We start from the raw sequence: 26386 nt of genomic DNA, 5'->3' as shown, positions 1-26386 counted from the left end.
TCCCTCGAGGACGCGAGCTGACTGTTTGTTCAATATGTTAAAATACGTAAAGCTACTTTGTTTGATGCAAAGCCGCTCTCGCCTTCATCCATTCATTCATTCAAATCTTTTGCTTTAGTGCCGACTCTGGTCACAAACCAAATATTTCATGCAGACCCAAACGAAAACATTTATGCATGAGACAGTTCAATATCTGACCAAAGCTCTCACCCTGCAAAGAACAAAACAGCATATGAATCATTCTCACCTTGTCTGGTGCAGTTTGAGCTTCCTCAGTGCTCTGCAGTGTGATGCCAGGGGTAGATACAGTAGAGGTCGGCTTATAGAAGAGACAGAGGAGAGAGGGAGGGAGGGGGCGAGAGAAAGGGAGGGAGGGGGGAGAAAATGCTGCTCCGCTGGACTTTGGGGACGTTTCTCATATTGTATCAGGATTTTTTATTGATTTCTCTCTTCTGTTTTACCAGAGGATCACGTGTCAATACACAAACCTCTGGCCACACGCTGCAAGATTGAATTCAAGCTGCCGAACAAAAAGGGAAGTGAAGGTTTGATCAGCTCAGACACCTCGCCAGCTGTTCCACGTCTCCTCATCCAGTGTGCAGATACAACACGAGTCAGCAGTTTATCAGACACTTCTTACCAACGTTAATTAAAATGCATTCGCTAACGACGAGCATGCCAACGTGGATAGAGACGGGTTCGTTGCATGCTGTGGATGAAGGTGAAGCGAGATGTACTGCAGGAGGGATGAAGGATGAGAGGTGGAGGAGAGGTGGATGGATGGATGGAGAGGTGAGAGGAGAGATCAGGGTGGATGGATGAAATCTGATCAGTGTGTTATTAATCAGGCAGCTCATTCAGAAATGTGTAAAGCTGTGAGGCTGACGGGACGTCCTGACATTTCAAATTCATCTGTAACAACAAAAATGTGTCGACTAAATTACAAACGTCCAACAGCTGGAACATTTCACTGCAACCAGGACGTCTGTGTTTATCTACATATAGTTATGGATATGTATCGTCTCTCTGTCTCCTTGGATCCTTGTTGGACAGTTTCTGAACTGAAGCTGAAGTCTCTCAGGACTGACAGAAGTGCTGCAGCTCTCTGAAAGATACAGACACCCAGAGACAATGAAAGCAGAGGACGAGTGTCTTCACTTCACTTCACTTCACACTGTGAGCTCTTCATGTCTCAGTGTCGTCTCTTCAGCGTGCTGCTGCTGTGGGCACACTGCAGATGAAACACCATCTCTTCTTCTTCAGTGACGTACACCATGAGTACTATACACCACAGTTATAGTATCAAACTGCAGCAGGGACCCGCTCGCTGCCCTGTGCAGCACTGCACTCCACATGTTTCCACAATCAGTGAACACTTGTCCCACACTCTCTGTGGGACAACTGGGACGTTCAGGAGCAGCTTTTTGTCCCAGATCAGGGAGGAGGGAGGACAAAGAAAGTGAAACTTCACTTATTTATTTATTAAACACTTTAAACGCGGCAATGTGGGACAGGACAGACATTTAGAGCGGTGCGGACCTGACGAACTTCTAACGCCTGAGCAGTTTTTCTGCATTACTGCCTCCCTGATGTAAACACGTGCTTTTATTTTGGAGGAATGTTGGTCCAGAAGTCAAACTCATTGAAACATTTGAAGCCCAGATTCAGATTGTTTGCATCCACAAGATCAAAACAGGAAACAGATACAAAAATCAATGGAAAGACAGAAATCAGCTGACTGCTGTTTTGAAAATCTAACCGAGGTCGGCTCAGGGTTGGTCAGCGCTGCAGTGATGTCATTTTATGAAACAAACAAGATTTGGCTGACATGCCGTCGATCACGCCATCATGCTGTGTGTGAAGCTTCAGTCTGTGATTATATTCATGAAGACCACCTGACTGAGACTGTAGGCCCCTAAAAAAGTCCTGGAAGTTGCAGCTCAAGGCCTCGTGGATCATCCCACAGGTAACGAACATCAACCACAGCATCACGCTGCCTCCACCGGCTCGACTTCTCCCATCGCTGCGTGGTCCAGGTCTGATGCTCAGTGTTCAGGGGTCAGCATGGACACCCGGACTGTTCTGCAGCTTCACAGCCCCAAACACACGTCATGGACAGCTTTCTATCAGAACCAGCATGAACTTCTTCAGTAGCTTCACTCCTGCATGCATCTCTGATCCTCGGCCCTGTTGCAGGTTCACTGCGTCATGCTGTGATGTCTGTAACACAGTGTCACTGCTCGGCCTCAGTATTGCGGCGTGGAGGCGTCTGCATTATGCTAACTCTGCCAGCCTGAAGTAGATGGATTATGGGACAGATGCAGAACTGAAGTTTCCGCTCAAACACTGAGGTGTGTGTGTGTGTGTGTGTGTGTGTGTGTGTGTGTTTTACACTAGATGTCACCAGTACGTTGGTCGCTGTATGGAGATCTGTCTGTAAAGGAGCTTCCAGGTTCCATCCTGCAGAGGGAACTCTTCTTTTTGCACCAAGCTGCAGTTTGACAGCTCCCCAAAAACCCTCCCTGTGTGTGTGTGTGTGTGTGTGTGTGTGTGTGTGTGTGTGTGTGTGTGTGTGTGTGTGTGTGTGTGTGGATTGGTGGTTTGCCAAGTTCCAAAACTTTTTTTATTATAAACACTTTACACACCTCCGCATCCAAATCTGTGTGACTCTGATTGATAGAAGGAATGTGACATTAATTAATTTCCTTCCATCATTAGGCTGATCCTGGATCAGCAGGATGAGCAGCCCGTGTGTGTGTGTGTGTGTGTGTGTGTGTGTGTGTGTGTGTGTGTGTGTGAGCACGTACAGACCAATAACTGTATCCTCAGTGAAAAGTCAGCGCTGCGCTGCTGATGCTGCTCCGCATACGGACACAGGCGCAGCTCAGCCTCAGGACCGGGACTCAGACTCAGGTAAGAAGCGTCTGTCTCCTCTGCACAGTGACGAACAGGAGCAGGATGGAGACGTCGGGTTTATGCATGTAGAAGCGTGTGTGTGTGTGTGTGTGTGTGTGTGTGTGCATGTCTTCAGTCACCTGCATGCTCCGGCAGTTTGCTGCAGAGCTGCACCGCATGGGCGTAGTCTGATCCGCATCGGGCTGCAGGCTGCACGGAGCGGGGCCGTGCGCGCGTCCAGGCCCGCTAACACTGCGCCAGCAGACACCGGGAGGTGCACGCTGTGTCTTTGTCATTTTTAACATCTCTGGATTTCTGTGGCTCTAACTTTGGTCGTGATGTCCCGTGTTGAACTCTGCCAGGCGCTGTGAAGGTTATTGATCTGATCGGTGGTCACCATGGAGCTGCAGCTGGTCACAGCCTGTCTGCTGCTCGGCAGCATCACGATGACGCATCAAACTCAGCACAGTATGTCTCATTTATTCTCTCAGTGTGAACATGTGGATTTAAATGTTGTTGTTGTTAAAGCTGCATCAGATCTGAGGGTGGCTGAGATGCTGATCAGGAAACTGTCCTCAGATCAGCTTCACCGTCTCAGAGACAACAAAGAGTCCAGACTAATGTCCATGAGGAGGTTACGTCATTTTAAAAAGCTCACAGTGACGTCATCATACAGTATTAAACATTAACCTGCAGTTCCTCTAACGTCCACCTGAGGCTGGCTCCAGAAGTGAGTCAGTCTCCATAAGTCCCCATGTCCAAATGTCCAACTTCACAGCAGAAATAAACATGTTTACAGCCTGGTACAAAAAACAGTTTTGGTCTCTGTAGCTAATTTCCCCGTTCATGACAACTGTACTGAGGGTGAATTTATATACAACTCACCTGTTCACATTATATTAAGGCTTAAAGTTATGCAGGGTTTGATTGACAGGTGGGTGTGGTTACAGGTGACTTGTTTGAGTAACCAGGTGTCACTCAGTTCATTGATGATCCACGTCTGTCAGTTTTTAGGTTGTCCTGATTGGCTGCAGCTCTTGATTCATTTAAAGTCTGTGTAAAGTGATTCAGTCAATTTCTTCTAAACATGTTTGTAGTCCTGCCTCTATAATCTAAATAGACGTGGATCATCAGTGGACGAATGAAGCCTGGTTGCTCAAACAAACCACCTGTAACCACACCCACCTGTCAATCAAAGCGTCCACGCTCTTAATCCTGCATAACTTTAAGCCTTAATATAATGTGAACAGGTGAGTTGTATATAAATTCACCCTCAGTACAGTTGTCATGAACGGGGAAATTAGCTACAGAGACCAAAACTGTTTTTTGTACCAGGCTGTAAACATGTTTATTTCTGCTGTGAAGTTGGACATTTGGACATGGGGACTTATGGAGACTGACTCACTTCTGGAGCCAACCTCAGGTGGACGTTAGAGGAACTGCAGGTTGTGGCTCTGTGTGTTCAGTGTTGTGTTCCCGCCTGTCTCTTGTTTCTCTTCAGTGAACTCGGTGACCACGTTCCTGTTCGCTCCTCGCGGGCCTCAGATGTTTCCGTGTCTGACGTACCTGGAGCGAAACGTCAGGGTGGACTGCGAGTTCCCGGCCACCTACCAGGTCCCCGGCCCGTACTGCGAGTACCGGCAGGACAGCCGGCTGGTGGGCAGCACCTACCCCAACGCCGTCGTCTACGTGTCCACAGAGGACCGCCGTAGGAGCAACGTCAGCCTGGTCAGCCCGACGCTGTGCCGCCTCACCTGGGCGCCGCTGGCCGACGAGAGGCCTTTCACCTACACCTGCAGGGTCTACCAGGGCAACAGCTGGAAGGAGAACAGCATGGCCGTCCATCACAGTGAGTATTCTCTGCAGCTCGGGGTAACTCTGTGACCTGCCGCCGTCTGACGCCACGCTCTGCTTCTCTTGCAGGGATTCTTCCGATCTGCTCCGCCATCAGTGTGATGTTTAAATCGGCGCCATGGCTGTTGTCACTGGTGATGTCACTTCCTGTGGCTGTGGGTCTCTTGAGCCCTTAAACTCGACAACCAACAACTCAGCGGACGTTTCTTACACGATCTGTGACTTCCTCTGGTTGACTGGTTTTATTTTCTGCTGGTTTATTTTTCGGTCAGCGAGTCGGAGCCACGAAAGCCCAAAAATAAACAAATCAAATCAACTTTAAAGATTTTATTAATCGTCCTCACCACGTGACCTCCGAGACTTTTATTTCACAGAGCGATCAGAAACATGCAAACTGTTTATTTTCTATTAGAATAGAGATTATAAAGAGCAGACCGTTTTTTAATCCTGATCAGGTCTCCTTGTAAATAAGACTCATTTAAACTCATCTCGTTAAAGCCCAAATAAACATTAATTTTGAGCTTTTGTATTTATTTTTAAAGACAAAGAAGCTTCCTATAGATTTTATATTGCACTTTATTGCTGATCACTGACGCTAAGACTGACTAAACCAATGCCGAGCTCTCAGTTGGCCTCATTTTAATCTGGATTATATATCTCAATCTCACTGTATTCAGTATGTATCGGGTGTATTCAACGTGGCTGTTGAGTAACAGTAATGAATACCTGCTCAAACACTGCCTTCTCCTGCTCGCTAATGCTCATGTTCAACCTTTAAACAGAATAAAGACGTCTGGACTCTGAACGCTCGTGTGAGGTTCAGCCTCTTTTCTACTCCGACACGGTGCGACATCGAGAGTTTCAGCAATAAGACAAAAACATGATGATACTTCTGGAACATAAAGAGTCCAGTGTCAGTTTGACTGTTTGACAGTAATCTGCCCTGAAAAGACGTGAAGACGTGACGACGAGCTGACAAAAGATGGTGGAGATGTTTTGCACAGTAATAATTATGTAATCATGCTGGCGTGTTTAAATTAAGACATACTCTCCTGTACAAGCACGCATGTCTTAATGTGCACATATTTAATGTGTAGTATGAAGGAATATTGTAGCTTTATGTGTTTCTGTCTTTAGTCACACCTGCTCTCACTGTGTCTGCGGTGCTTCTCAGTTCCTGATGCTACTTTGCAGAGTAGTCCTTGTAATAAAGACGTCTTTATATTTTTCAAATAGACAACTCAGCTCGTTCTGTTTCTTTGATTCTGCCACTGAAGGTGTACGAACAGCTACAGCAGAACTGTAGAGACAAATAAAAGTTATGCACAGTAAACGCTTCCTGTCTTTTCTCTGAAGATGAGATGATTCAACGTTTGCACACAAGAATCAGAACTAAGCTGTGGAGCATGTCTGACTTCTGACCCAGTGCATGCCGGGACAGATGAACTCATGTGGTCTCCACGTGATGACCCCTCGGCCTCTGCATGGATCAGACACATCTACATGGATGAAGGAGCCGAACCAACTTCACATCATGACATCAGCACCAGAATTAACTACCAGGGTAGTGAGAAACTTTCAAAAGTCTTGTTTGATGACCAGCTAACCTTCCCTGATCACTTTGCCTCAGTTGCCCCGTCACCTAACTCAGCATCCAGCTCCTGATCCAGGCTCTGGTCACCTCTGACCTCCTGACGGGCCTCCAGCCTGCACAGTGAAACCTCTTCAGATGATCCAGAACATCTTCAATCATGGAGCTCCTCAGTCGACCTGCAGCAGCCACGTTAAACTCAGATCTCTAACACTGACTACAAAGCAGTCTCTGGTTCTTGATCGTCCTCACACAGACAGATGTTGCCTCCTCCTGGCTCTGCCACCTGTCCTCTCAGGACAGTCCAAACTTTTCTGTCTGTTGTTCCCCGTTGGTGGAACGTCCTACCAGTTCCTACAGATCAGGGTAGTCCCTCTCTACCTTCACAGACCTCCTGAAGACCTCCAGCTCTTCAGAGAGGACCTCCTCTAGGATTAAAAGTGACCTCCTGTGTCCTTTCCTAAGCACCTGTCCTTAACCGTGATGGCAAACGTCGAGGAAAGTCAGTGAGAGACGGTTTGAGCATCACACTGAATGATACATTCATTTAAATGGTAACTTCCAGTTATTAACAACATTTTACAACAAACCTGAACACACTGTGTGTGTGGCAGCTCTAAGGAGCCACCAACAGTCCATCATAATTTATATATATTTATATTTAATGAGTGATGATGTTATGTAGTTCCGGGTTACCTGTTGTAGCAGGGGGGATATTAATTGATGACACGCGGTGACGTGTTAGTGACGTAGCGGAGGGTGGTGCACAGGTGAGGTGTGTGATGCTGAACACGTTTAAAGTCTTTATTTATGTAACGACTGATCATTATCCGTTAAATCTGACGAAGTCTGGCCTCATTTGGATATGTGTGTGTGTGTGTGTGTGTGTGTGTGTGTGTGTGTGTGTTCACTGTCTGAGTTACCTTCTTCAACAACACCTGGACGTGCTGAGTGTGTGAGTGCTTCCTGCTGTTCACTGCCTGAACATAAAAACAGCCTCACAGCTGACTGACTGACTGTTTGTGGTGCTTCTTCTTTTGTCCTGCAGGGGGAGCTCTTGTTTTGAAAGTACACAGTGAAATCATGGGATGCATCAGGAGCTACAGGTACTTAGTTACATTCATGCAGCAAAAGTAACTAATTACATTCAGAAACTTAAACTTTATGTTCCTGAACACGCCTGTTGGACTGAGAGAGAACGAGGTTAAAGTTGGAGCTCTGTCCACTTCAGAAGGAGGAAAATAAAGAAATGTGTCGGAGTTGGTTTGGCTGAAGGTTTGTCATGTTTAGCTCAAAGTTACAGATTAAAACCTTCAAACCTTTGACCAGGTGCAGGCGAGCATCATGTCGAGCTTCATCATTAAAACATCAGGATGTCGTTTAGCTCAGCTGGTAGAGCAGCCGCCCTGTGTGAAGGCTCCGTCCACGCCACGGCCCAGGGTTCGAATCCGACCTGTGACAAAAAAAGCCCAAAAAATATCTTTAAAAAGAAAATATTCTGGTGTTTCACACAAAGAAACAAACGAATGTGACCTTCAGGTGAAGCAGGTGTCACATTTTGTTCTTTTATGCTGCATGAACAAACCATGAAGAGGTCTGAGAGGGGAGTGTGAACTGATGTCACTTCCTGACGCCGAGCTGGGCTGACTGCTGCTGGACTAGTCAGTGATATCAGCTGCTATCATAAGTAATGTAATCAGAACAAATACTCGAGTACAGCTGGACATGTTGACCACAGTGGGATTACTCTCTGATTTACAGGAGATGCTGGTTTAATCAAACTGTATCTTCCTCATCAGAAGCAGTTTTTAAATCTGATTTGAGGTTCATCTGCAGAGTTGTTCGCACCCACACGGCTAACCTGATTTCCTGTTCATCATGACGGCCTCCCTCTGAGAGACACAGAGACGTATCGTAGGTTTGATGCTGGGTGTGCATGTGCATCATGTCTTTTATATTAGCACAGCTCCAGTGGCTCAAACCACATAATTTCCTGGCTTGGTGCCTGGGCCACACAGATAAATTAGCCCTGCCCTCCAGGCTGTCACCCCCCCCCTGTCGGTTCATCTTATTTGTACAAGCACGGCAGGAATAATCTCCCTCAGCTCTGATGTGCATTAAACTAGCACGAATCTTCCACTGCGTGTGGATGTTAATGTGCAGTCGATTAGGAGCATCATGAGGTAATGTTTGTGGAACAAACAGCAAATCTTTCATTATGGTAAATAGATCATCACTGATCAGTTACAGTCTGTATTCAGAGAGAAGCAGCAGAGATCATGCTGATGAGTGGAAGAAGATCTACCTCCATCCTGCACGTTGTCCTGCAGGTGTTGTCTTTCATTGAGTGTGCCTGAAGGCACACTATATGTTATCCACGCGCTTATTGAGTGTGCCTGAAGGCACACTATATGTTATCCACACGCTTATTCTTCTTACACCGTTTTTTTGGCTCGCATCTCCTCCCAGAGTTTTTGTCGCACATACACAAAACGGGTATCAAAACGTGCGTCTCGGCCAGGACATGTGTGCTATGACTTTTCTAAGAGTTTCGGCAAATGGTTTTGCCAAAAATCGCCAAAAAATGAATGGGTGTGTATTGCGAGAATTTTCGAGAGCTAGGGTGAGTGATGTCATCGCTAGAGTGGAGAGGGAAATGTAGGAAAATTTGTCGTCTCACTCACATTCGCCTGATAAAACTGTCAGATATATAGTTTTGGCGGGAGACACAAAGATGCAGCAACAACTCCCATCGACAGCCTCATATACTCCCATGTTAAAAAGGCGGGAAATTTTCTGGAGGAAAGCAGAAGTAACGTTTCTCTGAATCGCTCTAAAGGTCACATTTATTCATTTATCGACACAAAACAAATATGTAGACGTTCAGGAAGGGCTCAGCCTGCTCAAAGTTAAACCGGTTCAATGATTGGAAATACGGTTTAGCCAGAAATCCTTCCGTTCAAGGGAAGGTCTCAGCATTTTCTCTCTCTCTCTGTCAGAATTCCCAACTGACATTCTCACAGGTGCAGTAACTGCTCTGCTGATTAGTTGGTCCTGGTTGCTTGGCAACCTCAATCCTGCCTGAAGGAGGAGAGGGGGGAGGGATTATTTTCAAAATAAGAGTCCCTTCAAAATAAAAGACTATATGTGTATTCAGTAACTGCTCTGCTGATTAGGCCAGGCAGGAAGAAGCCGAGCGGCGGCCATTTTAGTGTGTCAGCGCTAGCAATTAGCATTAGCCACTAAGAATTAAATACATGCTAACTGGGAATTTTCTAGTACTGAATTTGCTGAGCAGTGTCAGTAATAATGTATGGGGGCGACAGGGCCAGAGTCAGGCACACTCAAAATTTCTTTAGAAATTTTCTAGTTTGTTTATATCGTGCATCATGTTTGCTGATGTGATTTAACATGGAAACAGTCTGTATCTCTACAGACGTTAGTTTGAGACTTTAAAATGACAGAGATGTATTTCTGATTATTATTACTATTGTTTTCTGAACAGATCTAAAATTCGACAAAGACGTGGATCATTGATGGGCGTGGTGGGCTAAATGAAGCATGGTTACTCAAACAAAGTCACCTGTAACGGCACCCAGCTGTCAGTCAAAGTGTCCACGCTCTTAATTCTGCATAACTTTAAGCCTTAATTATATATAATGTTGCTTTAACAATGACGGAGCACATTAAAAAACAGTTATTGAGCTCATATATGAGCGTGCAGAGCAGTATTAAAGCATCATCCAGGACACACCTATACAATGTCAGGTTGTTTAAAACTGCACATGCAAAACTGTAAAATGAGAAATATTAATGTTAATATGAATCTGAAACATGCACAACAGAAGCACAGACTCTGACAGACACACGGAAACATTTTTTCTTCCTTTAATTGTGAGTTCACGTGGTGATTTACGCATCGAATGGTTACATAGAAAAAAACTGCATTTCTTCCAAAAATACCTGGATGTTGATATCAAAGACAAAATCAGATTTCCAGATGTGTGTTCATCATTTGTGTAATGTAAAAGACGACCTATAAAAATGCATTCGACTCTTGTTTTATAATGAAATATTATAGACTCAAATACTTTCAACAAAATCTCATCTGTGCCAGGTTATTAGCTTATTAAAATACTCCCATCACATTTATTTCATATATTACAGAAGTACTTTACTCCATGATATAATTAAACTCCGTTTACTTTATCTAAACAGATGAATACAAAATTTAAAATATAATTTTACCTAATTTTATGTTTAATTTAAAATGACTTCCTATGGACTAATGGCTATAATCCTCAAACACAAGAAAACAATACGTCACTCTGAACAGCATAAAATAAATGTACAAAACAATGTGGAAAATTGAGACAAATTCAAAACATCACTCACTGAGAAAAATGGCAGGAAAAATCCCTTCAACACTTCAGAGGTAAAATATTTTGAGGTACGCGTGTTTGATATATTTATTGATAGTTTGGACTGAGATATGTAAACAACCATACATACTGTGTAATACTAGTCATGTAAACCCTTCATATACAAAAATGTACTACTAAAGAAAAGAATATGTACAACACTTTGAGTCTGTGAGACGTGTAGGCACAGTGAACTTTCTCTGAAATGTGTTCGGTGGAGTAGAAAACTCTTTGGTGCATAATAAAAACCAGCAAAGTAAATCCTACATTTCCCATCACCCCCTCAGTTTATATGTACATTATATATGTACACAGCATAAGTCAGGTGAAAACCTCTGAATTCTCCAACATGTCCCTTTTTCAACAGTTTTTATCCAATGTGGCTTTGAATGTTTTTAGCGTGTAACGCCTCTAACGTATCTGTAATCTCCTCACTCGATATTTGTTTAAATTAGACCAATAACTCAAATACAGTATGTACATTTATGCAGTATAGGCACACGTGTTTTTTACAAGCATACAGAGTACAAAGCGAGAATCCAAAAGCTACGATTGAATTAAAAACATAAATAAATACCTTCATATTGTATTCATTTCAGTCTGAGATGCAGCTTATCTCACAGTCTGTAGTAACAGCTTAATGGTGAGGCTGATATTTGACAACACTGTACCACGACATCTGTCTACAAACACTGAAGCAGTGTGTACGTTTTCAGGATATTATGCGAGATAAACCAGCGAATCGTCTGCATAGTGACACACATGCTTTTAAACCTAATTATCTAAATACATTAACACTTGTAATCATTTGTCATTAAGGGCTGGATGATAAAAGATCTTTGGAGAAGAAGATGATTTTCAAAATATACTTTTAAGCACTGGACCAAACTCAAACTGCAGGAGTATTTCTGCTGCTTTGTGTCCGCTAATTACTTCAAAACAGACTCTTTACTCTGGATTTCATTAAATAAAGAGAAGCGTGTGGACTCGTGTGGAGTTTGCAGACACGCCATGGATCATACATTTTGAGAAATTATTCGTAAGGCCCTCTGAAGCTGTGTTTTGTCTTATGTAATAAACTGTACTGTATATTTCCATATGCCATAACAGGCAACTGTAAACAAGGACAGTTTGTCTCTGATTTGTTTCATAGTCTCGGTACGTGAATGATGAACTTGATTACATTCCTGCATGTAAAGTAATTGTTTGTTATACGTGGAGATGGAAAAGAAGTCGTGTACATTATTGAAAAGATCTTTGTGTCAGAGGCTTTACATCGTCCCATCTCTGAATGAAGGTGATGCTGAGGAAAACCTGTGAGGAAGAAAATGGGAAACATTTTAAAACGTTTTATGTTTTAGTTTGAAATCAACATGATGTAACAGTTTCCTGTGTACAGCTGTTACGGCTCTGAAACTGCCAGTCTCACCTGTGCATCCTATCCTGACACCCAACTATGTGTGGTGGTCTTCACCCTCTGTGGAAACCCATGAGATGCAGCTGTGGGGTCAAAGTTAAAGTCCAGCACCCCGCCATCCATGAGGGTGTCATGGAGGACGGTCTCCATGTCGCATTCAAACCTCTCGATGGACATGTTGTCCAGGTCGCTGGGCAGCCGCTCCTGATGATGACCGTGTGGATGAACGGAGTTCAGTTCCCTGTAGCCGTTATTGCTGCCATAACCTGCCGAAACATCATTAGTGTGTGCCGGGTGTCCGCGGGGCAGCTGCATGCATGTCCTCAGGCTGGTCATTCGAGGAGGGGCCCCTGAAAGACTAGTCAGGCTGGTCAGGGGGATCATGTTGCAGCTATTCAAGTCTCGTGAGGTTGCAGGACCCTGGCTATGTATAACTTGTGGACTTAGACGAGGAACTGCGTGGCGCTGCAGAGGATTCATCATTTTTACTCCGTTGTGTCCCCCCACCTGGCTGTGGCTGCTATAAGTTGGCAGGAGGCAACCTCCCCTCCCAACCTGAGACACCTGCGTATCTCTAGAGGGCATCATGTCCCGACTGGCATCTGCATCTGAGGTCAGCAGCTCTTTGAGGAGGCCCGCAGGGCAGAGATACTGGTTCTCATAAACCCCAAAGCCTGGCTTGGTCTCTGGGAGCGTTTGCATGGGAGCGGGGGACAGGGAGCTCATCCTCACCTGGCTGTACATGCACTTGTGGTAGTCCTGCTGTGGGTGTGGGGTCAAGCCAGTGGAGCTGTAGGGGCTAGTCTGAAGCACAGCAGCATTTGGGGAATGCGAGGCATCAGAACCCAGCTGGGGAGGTTTTGGAGACAGGAGGTTCAGGTTATCCAGCAGACTCTCCATGACGATCTCTGAGCCGAGTTGGCCCATGGGTCCAGCCACCTCGGACAGGCTGGGCAGGGTGGAGGTTATCTTGGTCCCTGCCACTCCGGGATACATCATATGGCTGTCAGACTCCCCCAGGTCATCCTGTTCGGATGGGAAAGGTGAGTGGCGACCGCTCAGGGTGCTGGCATCAGAGCTGGCACGCGTCCTAAAGGAACCCCAGGGTTCGAAGTCCTCGTTACTGTGGGAGTTTGGGCTTCCCAACCAGTTAGAGTACTGGGAACCAGGGCTGCCTGCTCCGCCCTCAGCGCCCTCCTGTAGAGCCATCTGAAGACAGAAAAACACCAAAAACTCAAACAGGCTGCCAGAAAAACTTTAATTTATTAACTTGCGTGTAAACTATTTAGGGATTCTTGTCGAGAGTTAGATGAGAAGTTTGATATTGCTCTCACATCTGAAGCTATCGCTGGCAACTGTTAAATCTGCTGACAGGAACTAGAAAATTGATTTGATTCTACGGTTAACATTTATTGTAGATATTTCATAAAATAAAGAAGCCAATTCTATGAAAGTGATCTTACAGTACAATATTTTCTTTTCAAAGGCCACATATCCCCAAGCATTGCTGCTTTATGGCAAACAACAAAAATCACATGTCAATGTATTTATTTTTAGACATGGACCAAAAAAAGTCTGTTTGTTGGAGAGAATCCGGTGGATTTTCAAAATAAAATACCCTGTGCAAACTGCCGGTCGTTAAAACAGACAAACTAATTAACTACGTAGCATATTTACACACGTGGAAGCATGTTCAGAAGAACATACACCGGGAAAATGCCAAATTTGAGCAAGTAAACAAAGTCTTGCGGGCTGAACGCTTCTGAAACACTCCTGGTGGGTTTGAGGTCGCGAGCAGGACGGACCAAATATGTCACGCTCACGCAACGTGCTGTGAACGGGCCCGAGGGATTTTCCTAAAAGTGTGTGAAGCCGCCAACCGATTCCAAGTTTCGCGATACCTGATCCATGACTCTACAACCGATTCATCTGGGAATTCATGACTTATCGCTTCGATTGAGGAGGCTGGTACCGATGCAGCCGTATCTCTGACTCGTTAAACTGTTCACAACCCTACTAACTACTGTAAATCAATATTCACAACGAGCCTAATGGAACATTATTAGAGGAAACACAAATGGGGAAATAAACAACACTTCCTGTTTCATGGGATTTCAGAGCCAGGCTCGGTGTTTCCACCTGTATCCAGCCCTTTATGCTAAGATAAGTCTCCTCATTCAACTCTTGGAAAAAGGCAAACAGATGATTAAATGTGCATACAGTGTTCATAAAGGTGGCGCTGTACCTTTTTCTTTGAGGCCCGTCCTCTGCTCTTGGCGAGCTTACTGTTGTTGTCCATGGAGGCGGCTCTGCGTCGAGGCGACTTCCCGCTCTTCCCGCCCTCCGGGTTCAGCATCCACCAGGAGCTTTTTCCTGTTCCCTCGTTCTGGATGCGCACGAAGCGGCTGTGCAGCGACAGGTTGTGCCTGATGGAGTTCTGTTCGGGAAACAGAAAGCGAATCGTCCGTTAGTTATTTACGTGTCGGCCACAACGCAGCATCGAGAGAACTCAACGACAGGATGGATTTTCCTAACGTGAGCTGGTTAATGTTTAACTGTTCACGACTTGGCAATCTTTCCATCATAAAGTCTGTGAAATATAATGTAGTGTAACATTATTATGAAAGTCATGTTATGCAGATTAATGCTCTGCTGCAGAAAGAAGAAGATGCTGCTGTGATTTTCCACACAGAGAAGTAGCTGAGTGTGACGTCAAAGCCGACAAATGAACAGGAAGTATGCAAACGTCCATATCCTCCGTTAACAACATTACGTCTGCCTCCTCACGCTCTCTGGTTACTTCGGCACGAGAGGCAGCGAGCGACGGACGGCGTATGTGGGGACATTTATTTTACACTAAATAAATATTTGGTGCTCCTGCGAGGCGACTGTCAGGAGAGTCTGAATGTGAATGTGTGATATTTACAACAGTTCATACAGAACCAGCAGCCAAACTAACATTTTAAACTCTTCACTCCGTCTGAGGATTTAAAGATAAATACTGTTCATGCTATTTTTCAGATGACTTAAAAATGTGAGATGGACCTGTGGATTCGTGCAGCGTCCGCAGTAATGCAGACTCGATTTTCCGTTTCGACCCTGACCTATGACCACGAGCTTTTGGCTGAAATGAGTTTTCTCTGCCGGGTGGCCGGGCTCAGTCTTAGAGACAGATTGAGGAGCTCGGAGTAGAGAAGATGAGGTGAGGATGCCTCAGATGCCCAGAACCCGCTGGAAGGACTCCGTCTCCAGATCCTACAGGAGGAGCTGGGATGTGTTGGAACAAAATGGATGGATGGTCGTTCTCATGCTTGGCAGACTGAGCGACGTCTTGTATGATTTTTTGAAATTCTGTATCGAGCGTTCGCTTTGAAGCCCGACATTAGAGTTTATTCGTGTGGTCGTCCTGCTTCCTCCTCACTGCAGGAATCATATCAGATGTTTCCCGTGTGTTTTTATGTGCACGGCTCCATAAATACAGAAAATATAAATGCATGAAGATCACGCAGAGGCCTCTGGGTGTCTGCGCATTCAGAGAATAAAAAACTTTGGGTTTAACCAACTTGCACTTTTATCCGGACGTGGTCACATTTGTCCTTGTGCTAACATGTACACACCTCAGGCCTCGCTCAGGCCTGGTGTTTTCAGCCCTAAAAAGGACGCAGAGGCGCCTCCTGCGGTAACTCTCTCAGGAAGAAAAACAATGCTGGTTTGAGGAGAAGCGACCGGTGCAGCCTCCAGCTCTCTGCCTGCGAGCAGAAATCTCCCTAACATGAAACTCATTTTGTGCGCATGGATGGTGGCTACGATCTGAAGTCCAACACAAGACGTACGAGCAGGGAATTTCCCCCGAATCCCCATGTGAATGCAAAAGCAGCTCCCTGCAGTTAGCAAAGCCAGATGTCCCCAACCACAGGATCCAACTGGGGGAGACAGAGCGGAGATAAAGACGCTCACACTCAAACAATAGGTGGATTGTCTGTGTGTGTCTCTGAAATGTTGGTCTTGGGTTGGGTTTTAGAGCTTTGGGCAAATACATTCAGAGCATATTCATCATCCAAATATGACTCATACTCCATCATTTTAATACGACAGAATTATGTCTTCTTTCATTTGGATTTATGACCCGATTATTCCTGTCAGGGATTTAAATACGTAGAGGGGAAAAGGGTTATTTCTGGAGTACGACTGATACTTGAAATAATCGTAGGAAGCGAACAAGCTGAGAAATATCGCGTGTATTATTTTGGATGAGCGTCTCCATAGAAAGGCACTGAACCACGGCGAGCTGGATCTCAGACTATACATCAACAGCCGCCTCGTGAAGCCCGATCCTGAGAGCGGAGGCAGCATGAATGAGACTGAAAAAGAAAAAGCGAGGGGAGGTTACGGAGTTCGAAGTGAGGCTGGGGAGGGTGACAGAGTGAGATGTTTTTGCTGGCAGAGCTGGGTGAGGGAGGGAGGGAGGAGAGGGAGGAGAGAGAGGAGAGAGAGGGGGTCAATGAGTTCACTGTGGGCTGAACACGAGCTCCTCAGCCGGGCCCGGCGCTGACAGAGACATGCAAACAGGTTGGATGGAGCGGGAACAGAAAGGAGGAGGAGAAGAGTTGGATGTGACTGTCTACTCTCTGACTCACCACAACACAACCCTCCTCCACCTCCTCCTCCTCCTCCTCTTGAACCGGACTCCTCCCTGCTCCTCCGCTGGCTTTTAAATAAAGCTTCCTGTGTCAGAGGACATCCTGCACATGCTGCTGCACCGCCACAAAGTGCATTGCTCAATCCGACTTCATTTGATTCATGACCTTTCTCTCTCTACGTGATCTCAATCTGTAACCGAAGACAGGAAATGAGTCATTAGTGGAGGACCTGCACCAACCCAAACTTTCATTCCACCAACCCAGCGACAGATCACAAGTAATATGCAAATGTCTCCACCCTCCGATTAGAGCCCACAATAGATCACGGGCTGCATGACTGGGTCCTGGGAAGGAGCCCGGGATAATCCTGGTCTCAGACAGACCTCACCTCAAACCCAGTGAGAACAAAAGACATTGCACTAACTCAGGAGGAGCCGCTCACACATTATCTCTGTGACCCACGGCGGCCGGCGTGTATCATTGTTGCTGAACTCCTTCATGAAGTGATTGTTACGGGACCTTTCTCTGTGGTTCCCACACAGATTATGGAGGCCTGAGAGTGACATAAAAGCTCATCTGTGGCTTTTTGCCGCTCATGACTCGGTCACTTGAGTTTTGCATGCTTAACGTTCAGTTCTGATCATTGTAACAACCAAACACGTCACACTGGTTCTGGTCAGTCGGCGAAAGGATGCCGGACACGGGAAAAGTCTTTCTGCTTCTGACTAAATCTATTTTCAGTCTGACCTCTGAAATGCCACATGTGGAACGCTGTGATCGCACCACAGCACAAAGTATTTGTCTCTGCAGCTTGAGTCCACCTGTTGCTCCACAGCACGAGGACGACGGAGGAAGACGAGCTCCTCCGATGTACCTGATGATCTCGCCTGTGATCGGTGCCATCAAAACAAACTGAAGTGACTCCTCCTCCTGGACCTGGAAACAGTCGAACTGTCGCAGCTGCTGTTTTTTGTGTAGTGAAGCATGAGCCTGCAGTAACGGTCACAAACAGGAGCCCGGTTTGCAGGGGCAGGTGCAGGCGCAGTGAAAGTGGCCTCGCGTCCAAACGTTTTACATACGGCGCCAGACACGACCACAGACAGGAGACCAGCTCCCAGGAGAGCGAGTGCTGCAGAGCAGCTGCTGCTCGAATCAGTAACTCTGTTTATATCAATGATGGATGGAGAACGATGAACGAGAAGAGGGAAGAGATTCAATTTGCATCGACGAGTGCAGCGAAAACCACAAAAATACTGTGAGACAATGCGTCCTGATGAAATATTATACAGAAATATTAAAATACATCTTTACTTCAGTTCACTCAGCGGTGTCCCCGTGAAACAGGAAGCAGAGTCCTGTTTACTTCCTCTATTGATCGGTGTTTACAGTGAGCGTGCATCACACCACCGCCGCTATGCACTGCAGCCAGGTCTTAGACAGTCTGCGGGGACGTCTCAGAGACTACGTCCAGGTCTTAGACAGTCTGCGGGGACTTCTCAGAGACTACGTCCAGGTCTTAGACAGTCTGCGGGGACGTCTCAGAGACTACGTCCAGGTTTTAGACAGTCTGCGGGGACTTCTCAGAGACTACGTCCAGGTTTTAGACAGTCTGCGGGGACGTCTCAAAGACTACGTCCAGGTTTTAGACAGTCTGCGGGGACGTCACGGAGACTACGTCCAGGTTTTAGACAGTCTGCGGGGACGTCACGGAGACTACGTCCAGGTTTTAAACAGTCCGCGGGGATGTCATGGAGACTACGTCCAGATTTTAGACAGTCCGCGAGGACGTCACGGAGACTACGTCCAGGTTTTAGACAGTCTGCGGGGACGTCACAGAGATTACGTCCAGGTTTTAGACATTAAACATTTGATTTCTTCTGGTTCAGTGTCTAACCTTCTTCTAATCAGCGTCCTTGACCTCAGCGTGGGTGTAGCTGCCCTCAGCCGCCCTGTGCTGCCTCTGCCCACGAGTCTTTAAACAAAAGTCGTGGAAAATGAGGAAACACGTGGAACAATCGTCCATAAATCAAAAAACACAGTAACAGTGAAATAAGGAAGTATGTTAATCTGGAGTTCAGCTGTGGAAAACTTCTTGACCTGAGTCGTCGGCCGCGGAGGAAACAAAAGGACTTCTGTTAACTCGGCGATTGTGTAGTTCACAATGTCGACGCACAGCAGCTTCCTATTGCTGAGACCTGATGAGTCTGAATCCACAGTGACGTAATGAACCAGCGTGCTCCAATGATTATTGGATACTCGTCAATTTTCTGATTATTTTTTGAATCTGATTAAACTCATTCAGCTCTGATGCCTCGTTATGGTGAAGACTTCATCGATATTATTGATCTGATTTATTTAGATTATTTATGTGAGTCTGCAAAGTGACTACAGTCAAATAAGTAAAATATACAAAGTGAAATTTTAATAATTAAGTTGGTCCGAGTTTCCTGATGGACAGTGAAGTAAACTGCTGACAGCTGTAGCTGCTGTTAGCTCATGTTAGCTCAGTCTGTTAGCTGCTGTTAGCTCATGTTAGCTCAGTTTGTTAGCCGCTGTTAGCTCATGTTAGCTCAGTCTGTTAGCTGCTGTTAGCTCATGTTAGCTCAGTCTGTTAGCCGGGCTGCCCAGTCTGTGAGCTCAGAGCACCGGGGGAAGAAGAAGAGGAAGAAGAAGAAGAGGTTTACAGGAGTGTTGACGGGGAGCTGAACCAGTGTCGTGCCAGAACCGGAGCTGGGTGAGCGGGCAATGTCACCAGGCTCAGCAGCTTCTATGGACATAATGGCAGAGGAGAAGAGAGTGAAGAGGACGCTGACGAAAACATTTTATGGAGGAAATGTTTTCTGGTTTTCCCTCTGATGTCCTCCGGCTGCTCCGCCTCAACTCTCTGTGATTTACAGAGTTTATGATGGACAGTGAAGTAAACTGCTGACAGCTGTAGCTGCTGTTAGATCATGTTAGCTCAGTCTGTTAGCTGCTGTTAGAGCAGTTCGTCAGCTTGGCGGTGAGCTCAGAGCGACGGGTACCCGTCGCTCTGAGCTCACCGCCAAGCTGACGGACTGAGTGTTTGTACCAACAGGCGTTATGGACGACCAGGAAGAAGAAGAGGAGGTAACCAGGCTCAGCAGCTTCTATGGACATGATGGCAGAGGAGAAGAGAGTGAAGAGGACGCTGACGGAGGAAGCTAAGAAGAGAAAAGGAGAGAGTGAGCGAGCAAGAAGCCGCCGGACAAGAGTAAATGTGGGACTGACTTTTAGTGGTTGGTGAGAGCTTGGTGAAATAAAAGGCTGAAACACAGACGCTGATTGGCTGTTTGATCAGAAGTAATGTAACCAGAAGAAATACTCGAGTACAGTCAGTAATATTCTCTGACAAACTCTGATTTACATGCTGCCTTAAATACTAATAATCAGTGTACACATGCAAAACTTATTTACTGTTGTTTAATATTTCAAACTTAGTAAAATGATGAATAACGTGTCACTGTCTGATTTGATACACTGTACTGAACGTGTCACTGCTGTCAGGTATCTGCTGTGCAGAGTGCAGCGCTTGCACAGATTACAGTAAAAACGAGAAGCCACTTCCTGTCGGTATCTTCCTGTGCAACCTCCCCCGTCATTTCTCCTCTGACCCAGGAAGCGTAAGCGAGCGTGGGACCTGAACGTCGTGTTCCAGGGCGGTGTGGAGACGAGCTGCAGCAGCATGTGGCCTCCCCATCACTGCAGGCACAATGCAGGATGCTTCATTAACGCCGAGCATCAAAGCTGAGGTGACCTACTTCTGCTTCACGTGGGACGTGGACGTGGAGCTCTGTGTCCAGCTTCAGATAAACAACATGACGGACACGGTTAGACATCATCACATGACGAGGAAGAAGCAAAAAAACATTTCCAATCTAATCTCTTGAGTGACATGATCGGACGTTTCTTCACCTTCCTCGCCGCCCGTGTCTTTAATGGATTTGAGGCCAGGTTCCTTTTTTCTTTTTGTGAACATAACACCGGGGTGTTCGCGGTGTGTGCTGGGGGGTTTATTGTCCTACGCAGGCTGCAGGACAATGCAGAAAGCCACATGCCACAGATTCCTCAGACTCACACATGTGTAGACAGCAGACTGTACACACTCGGCCCACAGAGCCCGTCAGCTGACTGCTCCCCTCCTTCCCTCGAGCCAGCGGCGCTCGTCTTTGAAAAGCCCCGGCCCCGAGCCTCCCTTTTCTTCATGGGGGTTACTCGGAGCTTTGAGTGGGCCTCTTTAAGCTCAGGGCAGGCCCCGTTCTTTTTTAACCTTGTGATCCCGAGACAAATAGCTGGCAGTTATTCAGCCTTCTGTTATCGGGCCGGTGTCCCCGGGCTGAGTTCACCGAGCCAGAAATGAAAAGCTTGTGTGACGGTGACTCATTTCAGAATTCACCCTTGACTCATCAGAACGTGGAAACTAAAGTAAAACTTTAGATTTTATAGATTAGACGCACGCTCACTCATGTCAGCACGATAACGTGCCCACGAGTACAATACTCCAATCATGTCACAGTGATTACACAGCCGGGTTTTATCTTCTATGTTCACATCAAAGTTGTCTCAGATGAGAGTTTGTGAAACCAGCCGGTGCAGCAGCGTTTAGTCCGTCCACGTCTTCTGCAGGACGAAGACATCGCGAGCTAGCAACTACACTCCAAGTGTAACAACGCCGACGGTACAAAGAATGGACGGCGTGTCCGTGACGTCCCGCAGGTTTCTGAAGAGCCGCTGTGAAGCTCAGTGTGTCGGTCTGGACCGACGCCGATTTACTGATGCTGATGCACGATATATCGGCATCGGTCCGATGAGTAATATATGATATTTATGGTAGCCCTGTAACCTCGTTATAAAGTAAAGAAGTAAAACGTGTTTTGAGAATGAAGGAAGATATTCAAATATTCAGTTTGCATGATTTTCAGTCTGTACAAAATCTTTATGTTTAACTTTATTTATTATTTGACATATATCGATATCGGTGCATCCCTACTCTTATGTAGTACTCTGTGTACTCTGTGTACTTCCTGCTGTAGTGCTCTGATTTCAGAAGTGTCGTCTCAATTCGAGGACGTAAAATGATTTTTATAATCTCTGCAATTAAAACCGCCAAAAAAGAGAACTGAGACATGGCACAGATATAAACTTCATTAATACTTGTGCATGCTGTACTCACGCATGTATCATGCATGTAACCTGCTCGTCCGTCAACTGACACTCGACCTGAGGGAAGTTGTTGTAATGCAGGTCGAGTCGTGAACAAATACAGTCGGTGTGCAGACTGTTCAATCAGAGAGTAACATGAGCTGCTTCACAACAGACAAAAACACACAGACTGATATCTGCAGCGCCGCAAACACACAAAGAACCTGCAGGTGAAACTGTCGTTCAGTGTTTGGAGATGAACTCTGTGCCAGTTAAACTCAGAGGAGCCACTTCCTGTTCCATTACTGAAGGTCACAGTTCAGTGAGGAAAACAGACGCTGCCACTCATCGACCACCCAGCCGCCCCGGGGGAACCCGTCCTCCACCGAGCGCCTCGCATGGTTTTAGAGGGAGAACACAAAAACAAACTCCCCGTGACACGAGGGAGACAGGAAGCTGTCGAGGCGGCAGCAGCATCGCCCTCGCCCTGCCCTCCACCCACCTTCAGTTTTTTAGGTGGAGCTGTATAATCAGCGAGGTACAAAGCCGAACGCCCTCCGCCCACCATGAGGTCTCTGCTGACTTATCTCTATCTGTCATTACAATCACGCATGTTGACCCTAAAGTCAACACATGGAGCGGGAGATGACACCAAACACAACAAGAGATGTTGGATGGTGACTTCATGTCCATGCACAAACACGACCCGTGCACGTTCCTCCTCTTCTTCTTTTTCTTTTCCAGCCCTGACCCTCGTGTTTTGCAGGGCGGGGGATGTTCACACATGGCACTGTTTTCCATCCCACTCCACAGGAAATGCATCATAGTTCATTGTGGGGGGACCGTCGTGTTTTTTTAACAGGAAAAGTGTAAAAATAACCGTCAGCCGGCGGCTCCAAGGCCCAGGCGAGTGTGCCAACATTCAGGAATGCAAGAGGCTGAAGTCGAGATGTGTCGATTTAATATTAAAGATAAACACGCCGCGTCTATTGTTCACAAATCCACACGGACTTTGCTGCTTCGCTTGAATCTGACAGGATGAAACCAACGTTTCCCTCCAACAGCTCAGATCCTGAAAAAACAAACCCGGACTCGAGGTTCATCGAGTTGTGCCCAACAAATCTGAGAAACGTGTTCACCTGTAGATAAAATGAGAGTCTGCAGGGATGCTGGAGGATCTGTGAGGGCTCAACGCTCAAAACAACAAATGGGAAAAACCCGGGAACGTGACGTGTCGTGGCGAGCCGTCAAACAGGTGTTACGCTCGCAGATTTTGGCACTAAAAGCACAACTGAACAAACACAAACACCTCCAGCCCGAGAGAGGCCAGGGCAGGAAGTGACCGGATAAAGAGCGGCGATCCCTTTCTCCAGGCGTTCGCATCCGCTGAGGAAACTCTAGAAGACAGGGGACACAGAGATATGAGCCACGGCTCAGGAATGGAGGATGTTTGACGTCGTTCCCAGCGTTCCCTTCTCCGAGCCCCCTTCCCCTCCGACACACTCCCCAACACTGATTGAGCTGTTTGCGTCGCCTCCTGTTATTGTATCGGGACAGTTTACTCCACGCCGCTTCCCATCGGCCACTGCACCTACAAAGTGTGGTTAAAGATCCGCGGAGAAGCTATAAGTCATCGCACGAGCCGTGAGGGAGGGTTAAACAATGAGAACTATATTTGATTGAGGTCCATGAAGGCATTTCCTGACATAACTCTGAAATGACGTCTCACGAGGACGCAGAGGTTACAGGAAGCTCAAATCGGACTTTTCTGTTGGAGTGTGCAGATTTTAAGATCACGATATAAAGACCTGGATTAACGTGTTTGTGCAGGCGAAGGCTTCTTCTCCAACTTCTCCCCCCTTTGTACTAAATATTTCCAAAACACTTCCAGGCCTTAAATTTCAGCAGGTTTTTCCATGACTGTGGAAATGTTGCACAGACTGTGAGTCAGTGTGTTTTGGTACTAGATTGTTCCCACCGATGTTTCCTGAACTTTATTCACCTCGTTTAGATCGAGGCTCACGCGACATCCTCACCGGAGATGTCGTTAGAATGAAAAACACGTTCACGGATGAGAGAAACAGTTTGATTTTCTTCTTGTTAAACATTAAAAATATTGGTTTGAAATTAAAGCCAGCATGCAAACGCATGTTTGCATGCTGGCTTTAATTTCAAACCAATATTTTTAATGTTTAAACACGTTAAACATGCACGTGTGCCGCCTGTCAGGCGTCAATATGAAGCTGAATCACCTCTGTAGGTGTTTTAGAAACACAGGTGTGACTGACGACATAACGAACGTTACCTGTGATTTGTCAAAATGTCTTAAAGGGCCCGTCGTCAAGGGTTACAGAGCTAAAAGGCGTTTGATTGGATGTTTAAATTTGTACATGCTGTACCCGGGTGCAGGATGACATCATCAACAACTTTTTGTGGTTTCTTTAGGAAATGACAACACCTGGACACCGTGTGTGAGGACAGGTGTGACGCTTTAACATGAATGAGGACTTTGCATGTATTAAACTCTGCACACACTGATTTGTGTGTTGTTTTCTTCCATATTTGTAGTTTTTTTTACACCTTTCTTTACGTCATCAGCCCTCAGGTGCACTCACCTTCCAGCCCGCGGAGCTGTTGCTGTCTCCTTTGTCCTTGAAGTACGGCACGCTCTTCACCATCCAGTCGTAGATCTGGGACAGTGTGAGCCTCTTCTCAGGTGAGCTGTCTATCGCCTTGGTGATCAGGTCAGCGTACGACATGTTGCCCCAGGCGTTCCGCCGGGACGTGCTGCTCTTCCTCTGGCCGGAGCTGCCCAGAGGTGCGACACCACCTGGAGCAGGAGCAGGAGGAGCAGGAGGAGGAGGAGGCACTTGTTGCTGAGGAGGCAGCTGAGCCGGGAGCTGCTGCTGCTGCTGGAGGAGGTGATGGTGGTGGTGGTGGTGGTGGTGATGGAGATGCGCACAGTTTGCGTCCCGACACTGGAAGTCCGTGCAGAGCACCGGCGGCTTCTGCTCCGCGTACTCCTCATAGTCCTCCTCCAGCAAGCCCAGGCTGCTGATGAACTCCGGGTTTGCTCCCGGCTCCTGCTGCACAGACGCTGCCGGGGAGGACGTGTTGGAGCTGGCCGGGTCGCTGAGCTCCGGTCTGGGGAGCGGCCAGGTGCAGGACCGCGGCCGGGAGAGAGGCTCAAATTCCGGGTCTATTTCGACCTGTGGCGGCGGCGGTGCCTCAGCCATGTCAGGCTCACGTGCAAAACTAATAACTAATAAAAAATAAAAATAATCACACAGGTGAGAAATGTTGCGTTCAAACACCAGGTCAGACTCGGAGCCAGAGAGAGTTTGTGTTGAGTTCAGGGTCTTCAGTGAAGTTCACACCATCCTGCACCGACCGACACAACTCAAAGTTCTGCGGCTCTGTCAGCCTGCAGCGACACACAGCCCGGTGCTGCGTTCACGGACCGCACACACAGCCCGGTGCTGCGTTCACGGACCAAAAACAGCCTGGTGCTGCGTTCACGGACCACACACACTGCCTGATGCTGCGTTCACGGACCCCACACACACACACACACACACACACACACACACACACACACACAGCCCGGTGCTGCGTTCACGGACCACACACACACAGCCTGGTGCTGCGTTCACGGACCACACACACAGCATGGTGCTGTGTTCACGGACCACACACACACACACAGCCTGGTGCTGCGTTCACGGACCACACACACACACACACAGCCTGGTGCTGCGTTCACGGACCAAACACTGCCTCCGTCCTCTGGGAACTACAACCTCACGGTGCGTTCAAGTGCTCCTCAGGATTTTGTTACCTCAGAATGAGACTTTAAGGTCAGATCAGCTGGCACACGGCGTCTATTGTTTATATTGTCAATGGTTGCATCCAGAAAGACACACTGGCCCTTTAAGGGAGACTGTGCGTGAGTTTAAACTCATCTGCCACCACTTCCTGTCCTGCACATCAGACACAATCTAAAGTCTGTGTCACCTCAGAGTCAGACGTGATGATCAGTGATCACACAACACTTCAGCATAGACCAGATCCACCTGAGAACAGGTTTCTCTTCACAGGTGGGGAGTGACAGGTGTGTGTAGAGGTGTGACAGGTGTGTGTAGAGCAGTGACAGGTGTGTGTAGAGGTGTGACAGGTGTGTGTAGAGGAGTGACAGGTGTGTGTAGAGCAGTGACAGGTGTGGGTAGAGCAGTGACAGGTGTGTGTAGAGGAGTGACAGGTGTGTGTAGAGGAGTGACAGGTGTGTGTAGAGCAGTGACAGGTGTGTGTAGAGCAGTGACAGGTGTGTGTAGAGGTGTTAGAGGTGTGTGTAGAGGACTGACAGGTGTGTGTAGAGGTGTGACAGGTGTGTGTTGTGCAGGTGCATTCC

At 46.9% G+C, this 26386-nt stretch overlaps 1 protein-coding gene across 1 annotated transcript; it reads right to left on the bottom strand.

The window, feature by feature from the left end:
- Positions 1-10225: 10225 nt before the first annotated feature.
- On the bottom strand, positions 10226-25425 carry LOC104937129 (forkhead box protein O1-A). Its single transcript, XM_027273816.1, has 4 exons — positions 24594-25425; positions 14424-14615; positions 12191-13387; positions 10226-12075 (listed from the first exon to the last, which is right to left on the bottom strand). The coding sequence occupies exons 1-3, from the start codon at positions 25212-25214 to the stop codon at positions 12200-12202; spliced, it is 2001 nt and encodes a 666-aa protein (XP_027129617.1). The 5' UTR covers positions 25215-25425; the 3' UTR covers positions 10226-12075; positions 12191-12199.
- Positions 25426-26386: the final 961 nt, after the last annotated feature.

Source organism: Larimichthys crocea, chromosome XXII, assembly GCF_000972845.2.
Source record: "Larimichthys crocea isolate SSNF chromosome XXII, L_crocea_2.0, whole genome shotgun sequence".
Taxonomy (NCBI): Eukaryota; Metazoa; Chordata; class Actinopteri; family Sciaenidae; genus Larimichthys; species Larimichthys crocea.
The sequence above is the reverse complement of the archived record's forward strand: the minus strand, read 5'-3'. Positions and strand labels throughout refer to the sequence as shown.